Genomic DNA, 14,114 nt, shown 5'->3' with positions numbered 1-14,114 from the left:
ATATATAAAGATATTGGGTTCCAGAGCTGCAAAACACCTTACATATATATTACCATTTTGATTTTCATGACCTTTGTGTGGAAGGCCCACAAGGTGCTATGTATATTTAAATATACTTTGGCTCCACCGACACCCCTCCAACCTCCCACACAATGCTACCTAAAAGCTTGATACGGAATCACAACTTCAAGCACTGAAAGGGACACAGGAAACCTGTGGGGGCCATTTTAAATCATGCTCCCCAAGGGAATTGTGTATATTTGTTATTATTCCAAGATCAAAATATTTTCATTTTTGGTTCAAATTGTCTGTTATGTCTCAATAACTGAGACACAAAGATGGAATCCCCGGGGCCATTTTGCTTCATACCATGCCATAATGCGTTCAAATGGGTATTCATCTTTCTGTAAATGAGTATGACTCTAACATAGTAATATCATTTTGGTCCTCTTTGAGAATGAAGGGCAACCAACCAAATGAGCGTGATGGACTTGAAATGGCTTGCTTTAAAGAGTCAGTGTTTTAAAACCAATTCATTTTCTGAGATCTGGTGAATAAAATCTGAAGATGAGACGTGTGTTTCTTTCACCAAATCTGGCAATAACCTCACATTCACTACAGATTAACCGTAGTTAAATGATGTACTGAAAGCAAAGTACCTGGCCTGCAGGCAATTCAGGGATGAAGAGAGAGCTCGGAGAGGGACCTGTCAAAGGTAAGTACTTGAAATTTATGGGGAAGCACAATGACTTTAAATAAATATCTCAGAAAATTGTCACAAACTCAAGTCACTATCCATTGTCATCTTCTAGTGTTATATCAAACGTTCCCATTTTTGTTCAGACATACGAACCACAGTGATCCAGCTTCTAATACGGAATGAGTGACAGGGAAAAGACATTAATGCATTGGTATGATAGCAAACCTAATGAAGAAAAAGGACAAAGAAAAAACTTTAAGTAGAAAGCAAAACTTTATTTCTCTGAAACTTTTGAAACAAAAGTAAAAAAGTTTGGAGTGTCAATTTAAAATTCTATAATCCATTACCATTCCAAATCTCAATTCAGTAGCACCTTTCCAACGGAGGCTCCCACATTCTTGGTGTGCATGATGTGAGGTGATCTAAGCTTTGCCCATTTGGCACAGTCCCTGCTTCTGGCATGTCCTGAATCGTACGTAGGCTCACCACACCCTTCCTAGAGTTGGCATCACTTTCTCCCATCTGCTGTTACCTAGTGGTTCCAACACAGTATGGGGGAAAAGGAATCCCAATCCTCCAATGGCTACATTTTCACTAAAGAACATACTAGAATTATCACAGGAACCTTGGAAGCTGGAAGGGATCTCAGAGGCTCTCTTGGTCCAACCCATGTGGAAACAAGAATCCCCTCTATGGCAAACCTTGACAAATGGTCTTCTTCAACTGAAGACCACATGCCTCTTTCCTATCATCTGTTGCCTCCTCCTTCCAGAATTCTCTGAATTGTTCATCACTTAACAGCACACAGTGGTCTTATTTCTTTGAGCTTCTTTTCATCAAGGTACTTTTAAAAAACCTGATCTGTGTCCTTGTTTTCTCTTTCTTAAATAACCACCACCCGTGCTCCCATATGACCTACCCCTGCTTCCCTCTTTAATACATACTGGCTTCACATCAGTCTCTGACACAACTCCCCACATCTCCCTCCTCACTGGCATTGTTTTTGTGTCTTCAGAAGTTACGCTCACAAGCTGTGTTGACCCTGGGCAGGTCACTTAACCTGTTTGCCTTGGTTTCCTCAACTGTAAAATGGGGATAACAATGGCTACCTCCCAGGGTCATTGTGAGGATCAAATGAGGCAATATTTGTAAAGTGCTTAGCTCAGTGCCTGGCACATAGGCACAATTAACAAAAAGAGGTGATCTGCTCAAGGTCATGCAGTCAGATTTAGCTAGAGAGCTGCAACTAGAACCCAGAACTCCTGATTCCTCCCCCCGATCACTGTGCACTACATAAAGTTCGATTACATTGAACAAATTCAATTGGAAATCCTCATCACTAAACAAATACCATTCCAACAAAAAGGAAAACGGGCTGACCCGATCGTCATGAGTAAGGAGCCTAGAGAACTCAATACACCTTGCATCGCAAATTGTGCTTCAAAAGATTTATTACATTTTCTTTACATAATGGAATGTTATTAAACATACAACCTAAATCAAAAAATATTCATGATTGTGCACGGGCAGACTGTCAAAAATCCCAACAATCTTTAGCCTTCCAATCATACTTTCAGTTACAAAATCTAGAAACAGGCACTACGTTCAACAATTCAAACATTACATTTTTGTTTAAATTTAAGGTAATGAGGGAAGACCTATTAGTCATCACCACTAAAATGACGATCGTTTCATAAGTGATTACAGTTTCATCTAATACTCGTCAGGACATTTGTTTGGGTAAGTGTGCAAAATCAGATACACGTGTTACCACGTAACATTAGCGCTAAGGGCTCAGTGTCCCAATTCTTTCCTCAGTTCTGTGTTAATGCTGTATTGGAACACAATTTAGGGACAATTAAAAACACATTCCCTCGAAAGCCTTCTCTCCTCTTTCTACCTTAAAATATTTTGACACTTTGGCAAAATCAGCTAAAAGAATAAGGTATTCAAACACCTAAGGTGGATGTCCTATTTCAGTTTGAACTCAAGTGATAACAAGTTGCTTCTACTTAATTTTTCTACTTTTTAGGATTGCAAGCTTATGCTCACTTAACAGTATTATTCTAGGAGGAGGAGCTATAAGGACATGGTGGGGAAAATTAGCAACAGAAGTTAGCCAAGTTGCGGTCACACACTTCCTTTATTTTCAAACTATGACACCCACGGCAAGTTATTTCTGAAGAAAGAAAGTGCGATTTATTCTCCTAAACCCAATATAAGTAAGTATCATGCAACTCTGTTCAAGCTCAGAGCCCTCACCCTAAAGGCCTGGCACGGCTGCAGTAAGACACAGGAGATATCTGATAGAGGTTTGTTGGTAATAAGGGCCTAATACAATGTGCATTATAATGGCTGCCATAATTCATAAAACTTCATTTTAGACTGCTAATCAGACCAGATGTGTCAAGGAGGTGCCTAATTTTCTCAACACAAACCATTAGCACAGGACCTTAGCAATATATCCTCAGATCAGAAACTAAGAGGGAAGATCTGAGAGTCTCAACAGTTAGAAAGCAACACCAGCAGGTATCAGGTCAGAGGGATTCAGTCCCTCCTGGAGTCCAAGTCCATCACGGCCTACGCATGCACACCAGGGATCTGAGGGCCACCCAGCAGCCCAGGCAGGGCCAGTAGGCATCACCAGCAAGGTCTGCCGGCCAGGGTTTCAGCTCACGGATGCCGCCTGGTCCCTTGTTTCTGGAATCCCTCTCCTGTATACAAGCAGAGACCTATCGTGATGGCTACTGGTTGAGGTCAGATGGCTTTAGAGCACTGACGTTACTTATTCCCAACGACCAAACCAAAGATTAATGCACCTGACTGCCTTCAGTGTTAGGAGCTATCAGCAAGCTAAGCTGGCTGGGGGAGGAAGCATTTCCTAATAAATACAGTAATTCTTTGTGTCCAATACAGACCGCGTGGCGAGGCAGCACTCCGAGCAAGGACGCTCGCTCAGAGCTTCAAGCGGTAATTGTTTTGTGTGAGCAGCACAAACTAACCTGCTGTTACCAGGCAAAGCCCACAACAAAGAGAGATTTGGATTGCAAGACCCTTCCAAAAAACTAGCAAGCAGTAACCTAGCAGGGTAGGAAGGAAAATTGAGGGGGGGAAACTCAACAAGTCCAAAATCAATCAATGTTATTCACAGAGCAAAACATGAGTCAGTAGTCATACACTACAGGAAAGGGGGCGTGGGGTCTGGTGCCTGATCTTCCTCCTTGACTTGAAAAGCAGAAACCTCAGAATTGGCCTGCAGCCGGGTACTAGAGTCTTCCATCCTTGTCACAGAAAAGGCTCCTTATTTCCAAGTCTTAGACTGAACTCCAAGAGGGGTTGAGACCCAGCAAGCCCAACTTACATCACCGCCATTTGTTTGGATTTACTCTAAGCATGTGCTTATTTTACTTAGATGCGGAAGTTGGACTTAAAAATGTCGATCTAGTGGGGAGGCCAGTGAGCAGTAAAATTCAATTATTCCATCTGACAGCCCAGAGAGTTTACAATATAGCTTTGCTTTATAATCTAGGTGGTTGGTATAAAATCCACACTTTTTGGTTAGTAGGCAATAAGTGTAGATGATATTTATTTGGAATTTAGTCTTTTAAAAAACAGTAAGAAGTCATTCACATTCATAAAGCACTAAGATTTACAATGTGCTTTCCCTAAACCTGTGTCTACTCTACATTTACAGAATTTGTGAACTTTGATTGGTTTGAAATGTTCCCATCACCAATTTTAGAAACATTGTGAAAAGGAAAATTGTGTTTTCACTGAAGGAACTCAAAGGCAGCTGGACATCTGCACCAGGGAGAGGGCCTCAGTGGTCCTCCATGTTTTAGTCTAAGGTCTCCTATTAATAACACCAGCAGCCTCTGGTTTGAACTTGTTTGAGTTATCACAGGAAACTGAATAGGCAACACTTTCCTATTTCAAACGAATTCGCTTTTTGTAAAACACAATCTATGCTCGAGCTTGTGCCCAGATTTTAAAAACATGCCCATTAGAGCATATTCTATTTACTCTCCTGGCAAATAGCTCATTTAATGGCAAAACCTGAGTATTAGAAAGATTTACTTTTTCTTACATATTTAGGCAAGAGATAGGCCCAGCAAAAATATTGGGGAGGGGGTGTGTGTGGTAAAAATTGGCAACCAACACACTTTGGACCAAATGTAGCACAGAAACCTGACAGAACATATTGTTTTCCCACGGGTGACCTTCCCCTACAAAGCGGAGAGGGTGAGACATTTTGTTCATGCAGGCTTTCAGCTCTCTCTCCTTTTAGCCAGAAGGGCAGGTGAGGAGAAAGCTAGTTCTCTAAGATACAAGATTTCCTACCCTGGCACCACTAGGTCATTTATAGATTTCAAGTATATTTCCCTGGGATGTTTCTCAGGGTTTTAGCTATTTGGAATTAAAATTCTGAACAGTTTAGATTTGAGTCATTTTTAAAAATATCTGCACATTAATATTTTGGGAAGTCAAGTGATGGAAGACAGAAATCTAAATTTAAAGTAAAAATCGTAGTTTCTAGGTTTGTTTTGTTTTACAGGCTGGTCCTCAACAGATTTCAGTAGAAACTGTCCTAGATCAGTGGTGCCAAACGCCAACAGAAACGGATCCCTTCTGGCTCCATAATTGACTTAGAAAACCACAAATTAACATTGTCTAAGTTACATTGTATTTTTAATTTGGTAACCTTTCCCAATGACATCTGAATGTGGTTCTGCCCCAGCACAGCTGAACACTTTGGTCCTGGAGGAGCAAGGCGGGTAAGGAGGTAAGGAGACTCAGGACAGTAGGACCGAGTGTGCGTGTTATTTCAGTGTGCACGCAGTCAAAGAGCACATTCGGGGCAATGTGGGTTTGACACCTACTGTCAAAGTAAAACGAAAAAGAAATAATCACAATGAAAAAAGAAGCCTCTAGGAGAACATGGCCACTAAGCCATCCCAGCTTGAATCACTGTCATTTCCTGCAAGGAACCCAAATAATTCTGCCCACAACAGGATGTCAATAGTGCTAAAGGAGCACATTATTCACATTCTAAACGGCTATTATTTTATGGAGGGAACAATTTACAAAATTAAGAACAACCAAGTAGATCTGACTGAGATTTAATGATGAGAGCCAAAGTTTGAGGGAAGCATCTTTTCCTTAGTTGGTTCAGAAGCACCAGGACACCATGTGGTCAGTTGTTACACGAGTGATTTTGGATTCTCTGATCATGTGCAGCATCACAAAAGGCATTTCACAGCAGAGTCTCAGGGAAAATGTTATCTGAGTCTAGGCTCTCCCAGCAAGCCATGATAGGGGTGGGGCCTGGGGGGGGTGCTCAGTGGCAGCGGTTCTTGCCCTTCTTAACATGGAACAGGAGGGGAGTGAGAGGGAAAAGAAGGGGGAGGGGGAGAACACGGGACATTGAGAGCCCAGGCAACAGCAAGGAAGAAAAGGAAAGAATTCATCTGCTCAGAAATGAGCCCAGGACAGCTTCCTTCTGAGGGCCATCAACTACACTGCAGAATCTTCACTGATAACATTTTCCCTTTATGTTGAAAATGCAGAAGCTACTTGTATTGATATAAAAAGACATTCACTTAAATAGCCCTGACTTCTCTTCCAAGTTTAAACCATTCAGATGTGTTTTGTGGGAACTATTATTTATTTATTCACATAATTTCCTCAGTACATTTCCCCTACAGGACTGTTTAATAGCCTCTGTAAATTAACACATATGCAGCACAGTAACAATACATTAATAAATTATAAATTAACAAAATCTCCATACCTGTTTAAAAAATTATCAAATGCTAATCTCCAGATTATCTGGAAAATGAAAGATGCAAATTGCTATGAATCTGCCATGCAAATTAAATTCTGATTTTTTTTTAAAAAAAAATCTATATAAAATGTTCCGCAAATTATTCTGAGCTCCATCCAAACTTAATTTTAGGAACTTGGAAAACTTTTCTCCCCACTTCAGCAGTTATTCTTAAGTTTTCATATTTTGCCCCCACTTGGAGAGGCAGCCTGGAGATGAAAGTACAGAAAAAGAATTACCTGAAAAAACAAAAATACCCGTTAAAAGAAATTCCCATTGCCGGCAGCACTTAAAACTGGTCCTTCCTTAGGAAGTTGCATAGCTGCGTGGGCTGCCGCCACACTGCCAGGCGGGGGTTTCTCCCCCAGCGAGGAAGGGGCCATCCAGATTGAGCAGGTCTGCGGGAATCGGTCCCGGACTTCACTGGACTCTTTGGGCTGCGTTCTGCTCATCACTCTTCCTTTGGAGATGTCTGGAAGAACTTGAGATCACGTCTGCATTCAGAGAAAAAGGTTTTACTGCTGCTCCATGCCTAGTTTGGTTGGTGAGGTGTTAATCCACAAGAAGAGAGCCTGAGGTCATCTTTACTTTAGAATCTGAGAATGCAAAACCTTCCAAGTTGGGAGTAAAAGAGAAAAACCCCAAACCCCCAAATCCATTCACAGCTCTAGGGAACTTGAGAAGTAAATCCACTATGAAATTCGCTAACTTTGGCGTCTGAGTACAAAATGTTACCAACAGGAACTATGGGTGAATGACGATGACACACCGGAGGGATGTGCAGCATTTTCCAGATCCCTGCGGTGTTTCTGTGCACATCTGTGCGCTGAGCTCTGCTGAGGAAGGTCCTCTCTCATGTACGCCTCACCCCTTTGATTGTCCATCTCTGTTGTGATCCAGTCCCATAGAACTCCGGGTTTCTGGCTGCATATGTTTGTTCCCAGAGACGGGTCCTCATATGACGTTTTCCAAACATCTTGAAAAGACATAAGAAAACCTGTTAACAAACAACCCAAGTATGCTTAATTTACAGTAGTCCCTGACAATCATACACATCAAGCCCACAGGACTCCTCCCCTGCCACCTGTGTCCTCTGCTAGCATTTTGCTTTCCTATCTCCAGAATTTCAGATAAAGTCGGTATTTTACTGAATAGACAAAGAATAGTTCCTGAAGCTTACTTTTCCACCACTAACCAAGCCTCGCATTGTATAGAACTGCCCAGGACAGTGGGTGGTGGGAGTGGACAACTGTAGCCGTGTAACTTCCTTCCGTAAGTGAGGGACAGGTCATCTTGAACATAGCAGGTGTTTAAGGGAAAAAAAGATTAAGAAGAAAGTTTTTAAAAAGTTGAGTTGCTAGATAAAGTTTAGAAAAAGAAAATTTTAAACAGTTAATAACTTTAATGTTCTTCCCACCTTGTTCTACCCATGAGCAAGTTGCATTAAATAATAAGAAATAAGACTTTCCTGCCTTCCTTTCATGCTCTTTTGTCAGTGTGGTAAGCTTTTGGTGATCAGCAGGCCTCCTCCCTTCCCCGTCTGCAGCTCTCTACACAGAGCCGCTCGGCGCTAACTTGGGAATTCTCATCGGTAGTCTGAGGGATAGTGAGTTATTGCTATGAAAATACCTGGTACAACCTCAATCAGGTTACAATCTAACCTGCTGCTGGTCGGCTCACAGTCTAACAGAAGCATCTTCTTTGAAAGTCAACTCCATTAACTCCATTTTCAGATTCAAAGCCAAGCAATGGTGGGTGGCCAGATATTAAACAGGGCAAAGGCACAGAGCTAGAGTGGACTTGGACATTGTGCAGGCCAGTTGCCAGGCCTTTGAAGAGCTGGAAGGCACATGGGCCTCTTCTAGTCCAATTTTCTCATTTTATAGATGAGGAAACTGACCCTCAAGACTGGAGTTGACTCAGTATCTAGTTCCCTGTGGTAGCCTTGCACTAAATCTTCAGCCTTTAAACAGGCTTCTTCACTTGTCTGTGGCCTTGGCCAGCCTGGTGCAGCCCAGAGTCCCTGGTCAGAATACTATTTGAGAATGCCTAACATAGAATGTGAGATTTATGTTGAAATAAAAAAGTTCTCCAAATGTTAAAACTGGGCTCCAGGTGAAGAATCAGAATGCCTTGGCTCTTTACCTCCTGTCAGCTTGGGCAGCCAAGAGGCCTTTACACTGCTCCCTTGGAAGGGAACTCTTTGTGCTGTCTATGAACAGAAGGTGGCCCTCCATACCCCAAGCCGGCAGCGCCTTTCAGAAAAGGCCATGCAGACTGCTAGAGCACTGAAGGCATTCCTCAATCTAAAAGCCCAATTTAACTTTCTCACAGGATCAAGGGGAAAGAGCCACTAAGTCTCAACCAAAGCAATGTTTACTGAGGAGAACAGCCAAAAAACAAGCTGCCTGGAGGGTCTGTGCAGAATGAAAGCAGATTCAATATAAAATCTGGCCCAATGAAATGGTAGCAGCAGAGATAGACAATTTTACTGTTTAGTCTAAAAAATCACTTTGTCTTTCTGGGCACACTTGGCAGGGATGTGGGTTAGAACAGCACAGGGCCAGAGGACAGAAGCAGCTGGTTCAGGTTTTATAATGTGTCAAAGATGTGGATAACTGAGAAGTGGGGATTTAAAAAAAATCACATAAAAAGGAAATTACTGGACAACTGACATTAAATTAAAATGGAAAATTCTATTATAGCTTATTTTAAAAATAGGGCAAATAGGAAAAGAATTACGTACAAAACAGGAATCAGACGCTTAATCTGAAGGGTGCTCAGGGCAAGACCTATTGACTTCAAACCACTCGTCTATGCAGCTGGAGAAAGAAAAAAACAGAACAGAAGAAATGAGAACTCATGCATTTAAACTGGTCAACATTCAAAACTATTTTTCTTGTAAACATGACTATAATTTAGTAGAAAGGTGTATCAACATTTTCATCACAAGTTTATGTCAAATACATCTACATTTCTTTCTCTCTGTGGGTAGATGACACCATATATTACTATTCCTTTAAGCAGTGTAACAGGAAAGATTTTCATGAAAAATTTTATTTTAGTAAAAAGATGACCATTTTTGGAAATCAGGTTTGGTTATTAAAAAGTAGATGCCTCCGACTAAGGGACTCACTAGGCAGATCATCTCCTGCCCCCCCCCCCCAGTTAGAATGTGCCAGATGAAAGCTGGGAAATGACTGAACCCAGAGAATACAGACTAGTGGATCCTAACAACCTGAAGCACGCTCTCAAATGTACATATGCTATACTGATAGCAGTATCATCAGCTGGAAAAAACCCAACCCAACCCAACCCAACTTCAATGAGGACAGAGCAGGTGTAGTGAATTTGCTTATGAAATTTGGGTAGGATACTGGATGAAGGATGATTAATCCAGGTTCTGAGACTCAACCACATGGATAGACCTAAGACCCCTCAGAACTATGAACAGTCACACTTCGAATAGGCAAAGAACTAGTCATACCAGCTTAATCTCATTTCTCATTCTTTGGGAGAAGAAAAAAAGGGAGGGTCTTAAGTATCATAAATAAAGGCAGGGAATGCAGTAAATTATATCTATATATAATTTACCTAGATTTTAGCCGTGCATTTGACAAAATCTGATGGAAAAGTGGAAGCAATGTAAGGTAGACAACAATACCAGGTGGGGGGCAGGGCAGGTGGTAAGTGCAGCCATTAATGGCTGGCTGGTGTCCCATGGAAAAGAGATTCAGGTGCAGTGGGATAGGATGCTTGATTGAGAGTCAGAGCAAGGCCTGGGAAGTGATGGAATTCAGAGAACGAGGCCCTCAGAGGTGAAGCGCCCCTCTCTTGGCAGGCAACTCTGCTCTGACTCCTCTGCAGAATAACCCTGCCTGCCTCTCATCAGAATCAGGAATGTGAAGGTGCAACGGCACGCAGACGACAAAGCCGAGGGGGACACATAATATGGTGGAAAACTGTCAGATCTCTAGGATTCAACTTAATAGGACAACTGTAGTCTGAAACACGGACTCAAAGAAATCACTTCATGCAATGAGAAATTGTGACCCGTGACGGACCTTGCGGTGTTTGTGGTCTGCATGTGTGATGAGCCAACAGTGGGACAGGCAGCCAAGAAAGCACACGCGACGCGGCGGGGTGACCCAGACAGCCAGGAAGGCCGGTAGGAAAAGGAATTCTTATGAGGAGAGGCTGCACTCCACAGCCTCTGAGGGTCTTTCCAAACCTGCAAATGTTATCCTCATCCATCTCACTGTCCAAGAGCACATCCCATTTTCCTGGTGTTTCATATGCCTGTCAATACTTACTATAATTCAAAGGCTATCTGAGAGTTAGCAGTGGGGAAAAAGAGCAAGGTAGAGACCCTGCCTCCAAGAAAACGTGGCTAAGAAGTGACGACGAGATGAGCAGGTGCAGCACAGGTACTACTGCAGGCATCGCTGCCTAGACCAGAGGTGGGGAACCTGTGGCCTCGAGGCCTTCTAGGTCCTTGGGTGTGGCCCTTTGATCGAATTCAAACTTCACAGAACAGATGGCCTTAATAAGAACATTTGTTCTGTAAAACTTGGGACTCAGTCAGAAGGCTGCACTTGAGGCCCTAAAGGTCACAGGTTCCCCGCCTCCGGCCTAGACAATGATGGGTAGAGGTTCAGAGAAGGGCAAAATTAATGTTGATGGGAATAATCAACGGAGTTTCCTGAAGTCAGGGTGCATTTGAGCCAAGTCCAGAAAGCAGAGGCTACAGATGACAGCAGGGAGGTGGCCTGTGACAGGGCTGAAATCGAATTCTGCTGGGGAAAAGGCATTCAAGTGCTAGCGAGGCAGTGTTACACACAACATCTTTACTTAGGGAGATCCACCCGGCCGGCTCCATCCCAGGGGTAAGGGAGAGAAGAGTCCTCTGGAGGGGATCCTGGCATGAGATGACAGCTGGGATTAGGATGATGGCAATGGGAGTGCGAAGTACAAAGCGGAAAGGAGAACTACAGTGAAGGAAGAACTGCAAGGTGGTGAAGCCAGTGGAATCCCTGCGTGCACAGCTGGAGGGACGGCAGGAGGAGGGACAGACGAACTGGGCGTCGAGGGGAAGAACTCCTGTGCTAGAAACACCAGGTAAAACCCTGACAGCCATTTTAAGATAAAACACACATCATGTCTGTGTGGTAAATGATGATGCTCTAAAATGTTAACAAGAAATAATTGTCTTGGAAAGTTCCAACACTGTGCTGAGTGTCTCGGCTGCACTACAGTTTTGGAGGCTGGGAGGCCAGCGCCAACTGGAGCCCTAGTGACAAGGCCCATACCCTTTATGATAGATGCATAGGCAGGGCAGCCGCGCGATCGTGTCTCCTTGCTGCAGCTCTTCCAGGCATATGGCACACTCTCCAGCATCTTTACTTAGCACGTCCTCTAGAGGAAGAAAGAAAAAAAGGAATTCAGGAAACATTTTACAAGGCAGGGTACACTGCAGGAGGGTGATACTATCAAAGTCCTAAGATGGCCGCTGTGGGCATATCTTTTCATAGCCCACAATGTCCCCTAGGCCTCAGGTGGGGCATCATCTTTACTGACATTGTTAACATTTCATGAATCACTTCAACAACTAAGCCTCAACCTAACAAACTATGCCACTGGTTAGTCACGCTGTTGGCCACACAATGATATAAACAAAAGGGGGGCCAGGATCTCTGATTATATTGATAGAAGAACTTCCAAATAAGGAAATACACATGACTAATTCAGGCTGACACCTTCTCTTGAACTTAAGTCTCAGACTGACATGTTGAGGGACTTGCCCAGGGTACCCAAGGTCACACAACCGGCATGTGTCAGAGATGACTGCAAGGCCTCTATCACCCAGTGATGTCATGACAGCCACCTAAATTTTAATCCACTATTTAACTGACAAGCTGTACATTGGCAATAAAAACAAAAGAAACAATAGTTACTTTCACAATGAAACAGAAAAACACAAATAGAAAATTTTTTTTGACATTTATCTTGAGTGCCCCTACTTAGTCATGGATGAGAGGCAGATAGAAAACTCTTATTGCAATTCTGAGAGGAACTTGTAGACACTTTCAAATCAGTGGAGCCGGCTTTTACTATCTAATTTCAAAAACTAGCTTTCCTTTCCCTTGATATAGCTGTGTCGCTAGTACTTCTAAAAAATCCTTACCAGCCTTGGTCTTTTCTTTGACTAGAAGAATGCTTGCTCCCTTCCTGAAGCAGTCTAAGGAAAGAAAGGAGCTGAGAGATGTGACCCTGCCAGAGACTGCCTGTACCACTGGCCACCAGCATACAGGAAAGCTGAGTGCTGTCTTAGCAGGGAAAGCAAGAGGCAATGAACTTCCAGTGATCTTCTTAACTCATCTGGGCTCAATTATCTCTCCACCCAAATGATTCCCAGGTTTATCTAGACAAGCCCTTGCCATTCTCCTGAGGACCAGTCCAGCATCACTGACTGCTGGCTAAACATTGTGAACCACATGCCCCAGAGGCCCTTTCCAGGTTACCACCATCCTTTGGGTCTCCCAGGTTTATAACATGAGTCATCCTTCAATCTTCATTTCCTCCCACCTTATGTATCACATTCAACTGGCAATTCTACAGCCTACACCTGGCCCCCTCTTTCACTTCTATGGCCGCTTTCAGATCACCTATCACCTGTACCGCTGGGACAGCCGCCTTGGAATACCACCCCTGACTTTTCCAGCATAGGTCTGCCTCTGAAATAACTCCTCTGTCTGGCTCCAGGCCCCCTCTTTCTGGGCACACTGCGGCTTCCCTTGATCAACTCTATGTCTCAGTCAGACCCGCACACTCTTCATTCAGCCCTTGGTGCCTTCTGCACAGCCTGTCTCTGATGCCTGGGACTTGTCTCCAGTGTATCCCCTGGCTTTAAGTAACATGAGGCCTTTCTTGGTGCCCCCACACCTTAGACTCTCTCCAACCCTAGCACCCATTAACCCTAGTATTTGCTGTTTCTCTCAATGGAAAACAAGCTTCTCGAAGGCAGGGACTTCTTTATACTTCTAATCCCTAACTCAGTCCTTAGTACACAAAAGGCTCTTAATCGATTGTCTGTACTCCGTCTATGAGTGCAGATTCCCAAAGCATTCGTGTCTTCTTGTCTTACGAGATCACTGTCCATTTCTCCGTTTTCCCAGAGGTCCATCTAATGTGACTGCCTGGACACACTAAGCAAACAGGCTTTCCCTTACTTTGGACAGCTTTCCAATACAATAAGTAGATATTCTACTTATCACAGAAATTCAGAATCGGATTGTACCTCAAAGGTCATCTCAGACTCAATGACCATCAGAGTTAGAAAGGGACCTTAGACATCAGCTAATTTAATCACCTCATTTCATTTTATGGATTGAAGAAACTGAAGCCTGAAGAGATGAAATAATGTGACGGTCCTGAAGCATGCCTCCCTCCTACCACATGCCTGACAGTGATCCTTCAGCTTCTGCTCAAGACCCCAGACTGGAAAACACCTGCCCTCCAGTACTCCATTTTTGGACAGCTCCTTCCACTGGCCAAATACAGCTTCTGTTAAATGATGCCTGTTGTGAGCAA

The 14,114-nt window shown here is 43.2% G+C and overlaps 1 protein-coding gene across 2 annotated transcripts in view; it reads right to left on the bottom strand.

Moving 5' to 3' along the window:
• Positions 1 to 2,133: 2,133 nt before the first annotated feature.
• Positions 2,134 to 14,114, bottom strand: part of ZNRF2 (zinc and ring finger 2) — a 46,505-nt gene continuing 34,524 nt past the window's right edge. The window contains exons 3-6 of one of the 2 annotated variants that reach the window (XR_002325850.2): positions 11,834 to 11,939; positions 9,271 to 9,346; positions 7,705 to 7,816; positions 2,134 to 7,500 (exon numbers count right to left, since the gene is read on the bottom strand). Coding sequence is in view for 1 of the 2 variants with exons in the window: in XM_020993217.2 (XP_020848876.1) it covers positions 9,289 to 9,346; positions 11,834 to 11,939 (164 nt within the window). In the remaining variant the exon portion in view is untranslated. The remainder of the gene's footprint in view (positions 7,501 to 7,704; positions 7,817 to 9,270; positions 9,347 to 11,833; positions 11,940 to 14,114) is intronic. The other variant, XM_020993217.2, reaches the window with a different exon arrangement.

Source organism: Phascolarctos cinereus, unplaced genomic scaffold, assembly GCF_003287225.1.
Source record: "Phascolarctos cinereus isolate Bilbo 61053 unplaced genomic scaffold, phaCin_HiC Scaffold_1;HRSCAF=81, whole genome shotgun sequence".
NCBI classification, from domain to species: Eukaryota; Metazoa; Chordata; class Mammalia; order Diprotodontia; family Phascolarctidae; genus Phascolarctos; species Phascolarctos cinereus.
Note: the sequence above shows the minus strand (reverse complement) of the source record. Positions and strands in the feature narration are given on the sequence as shown.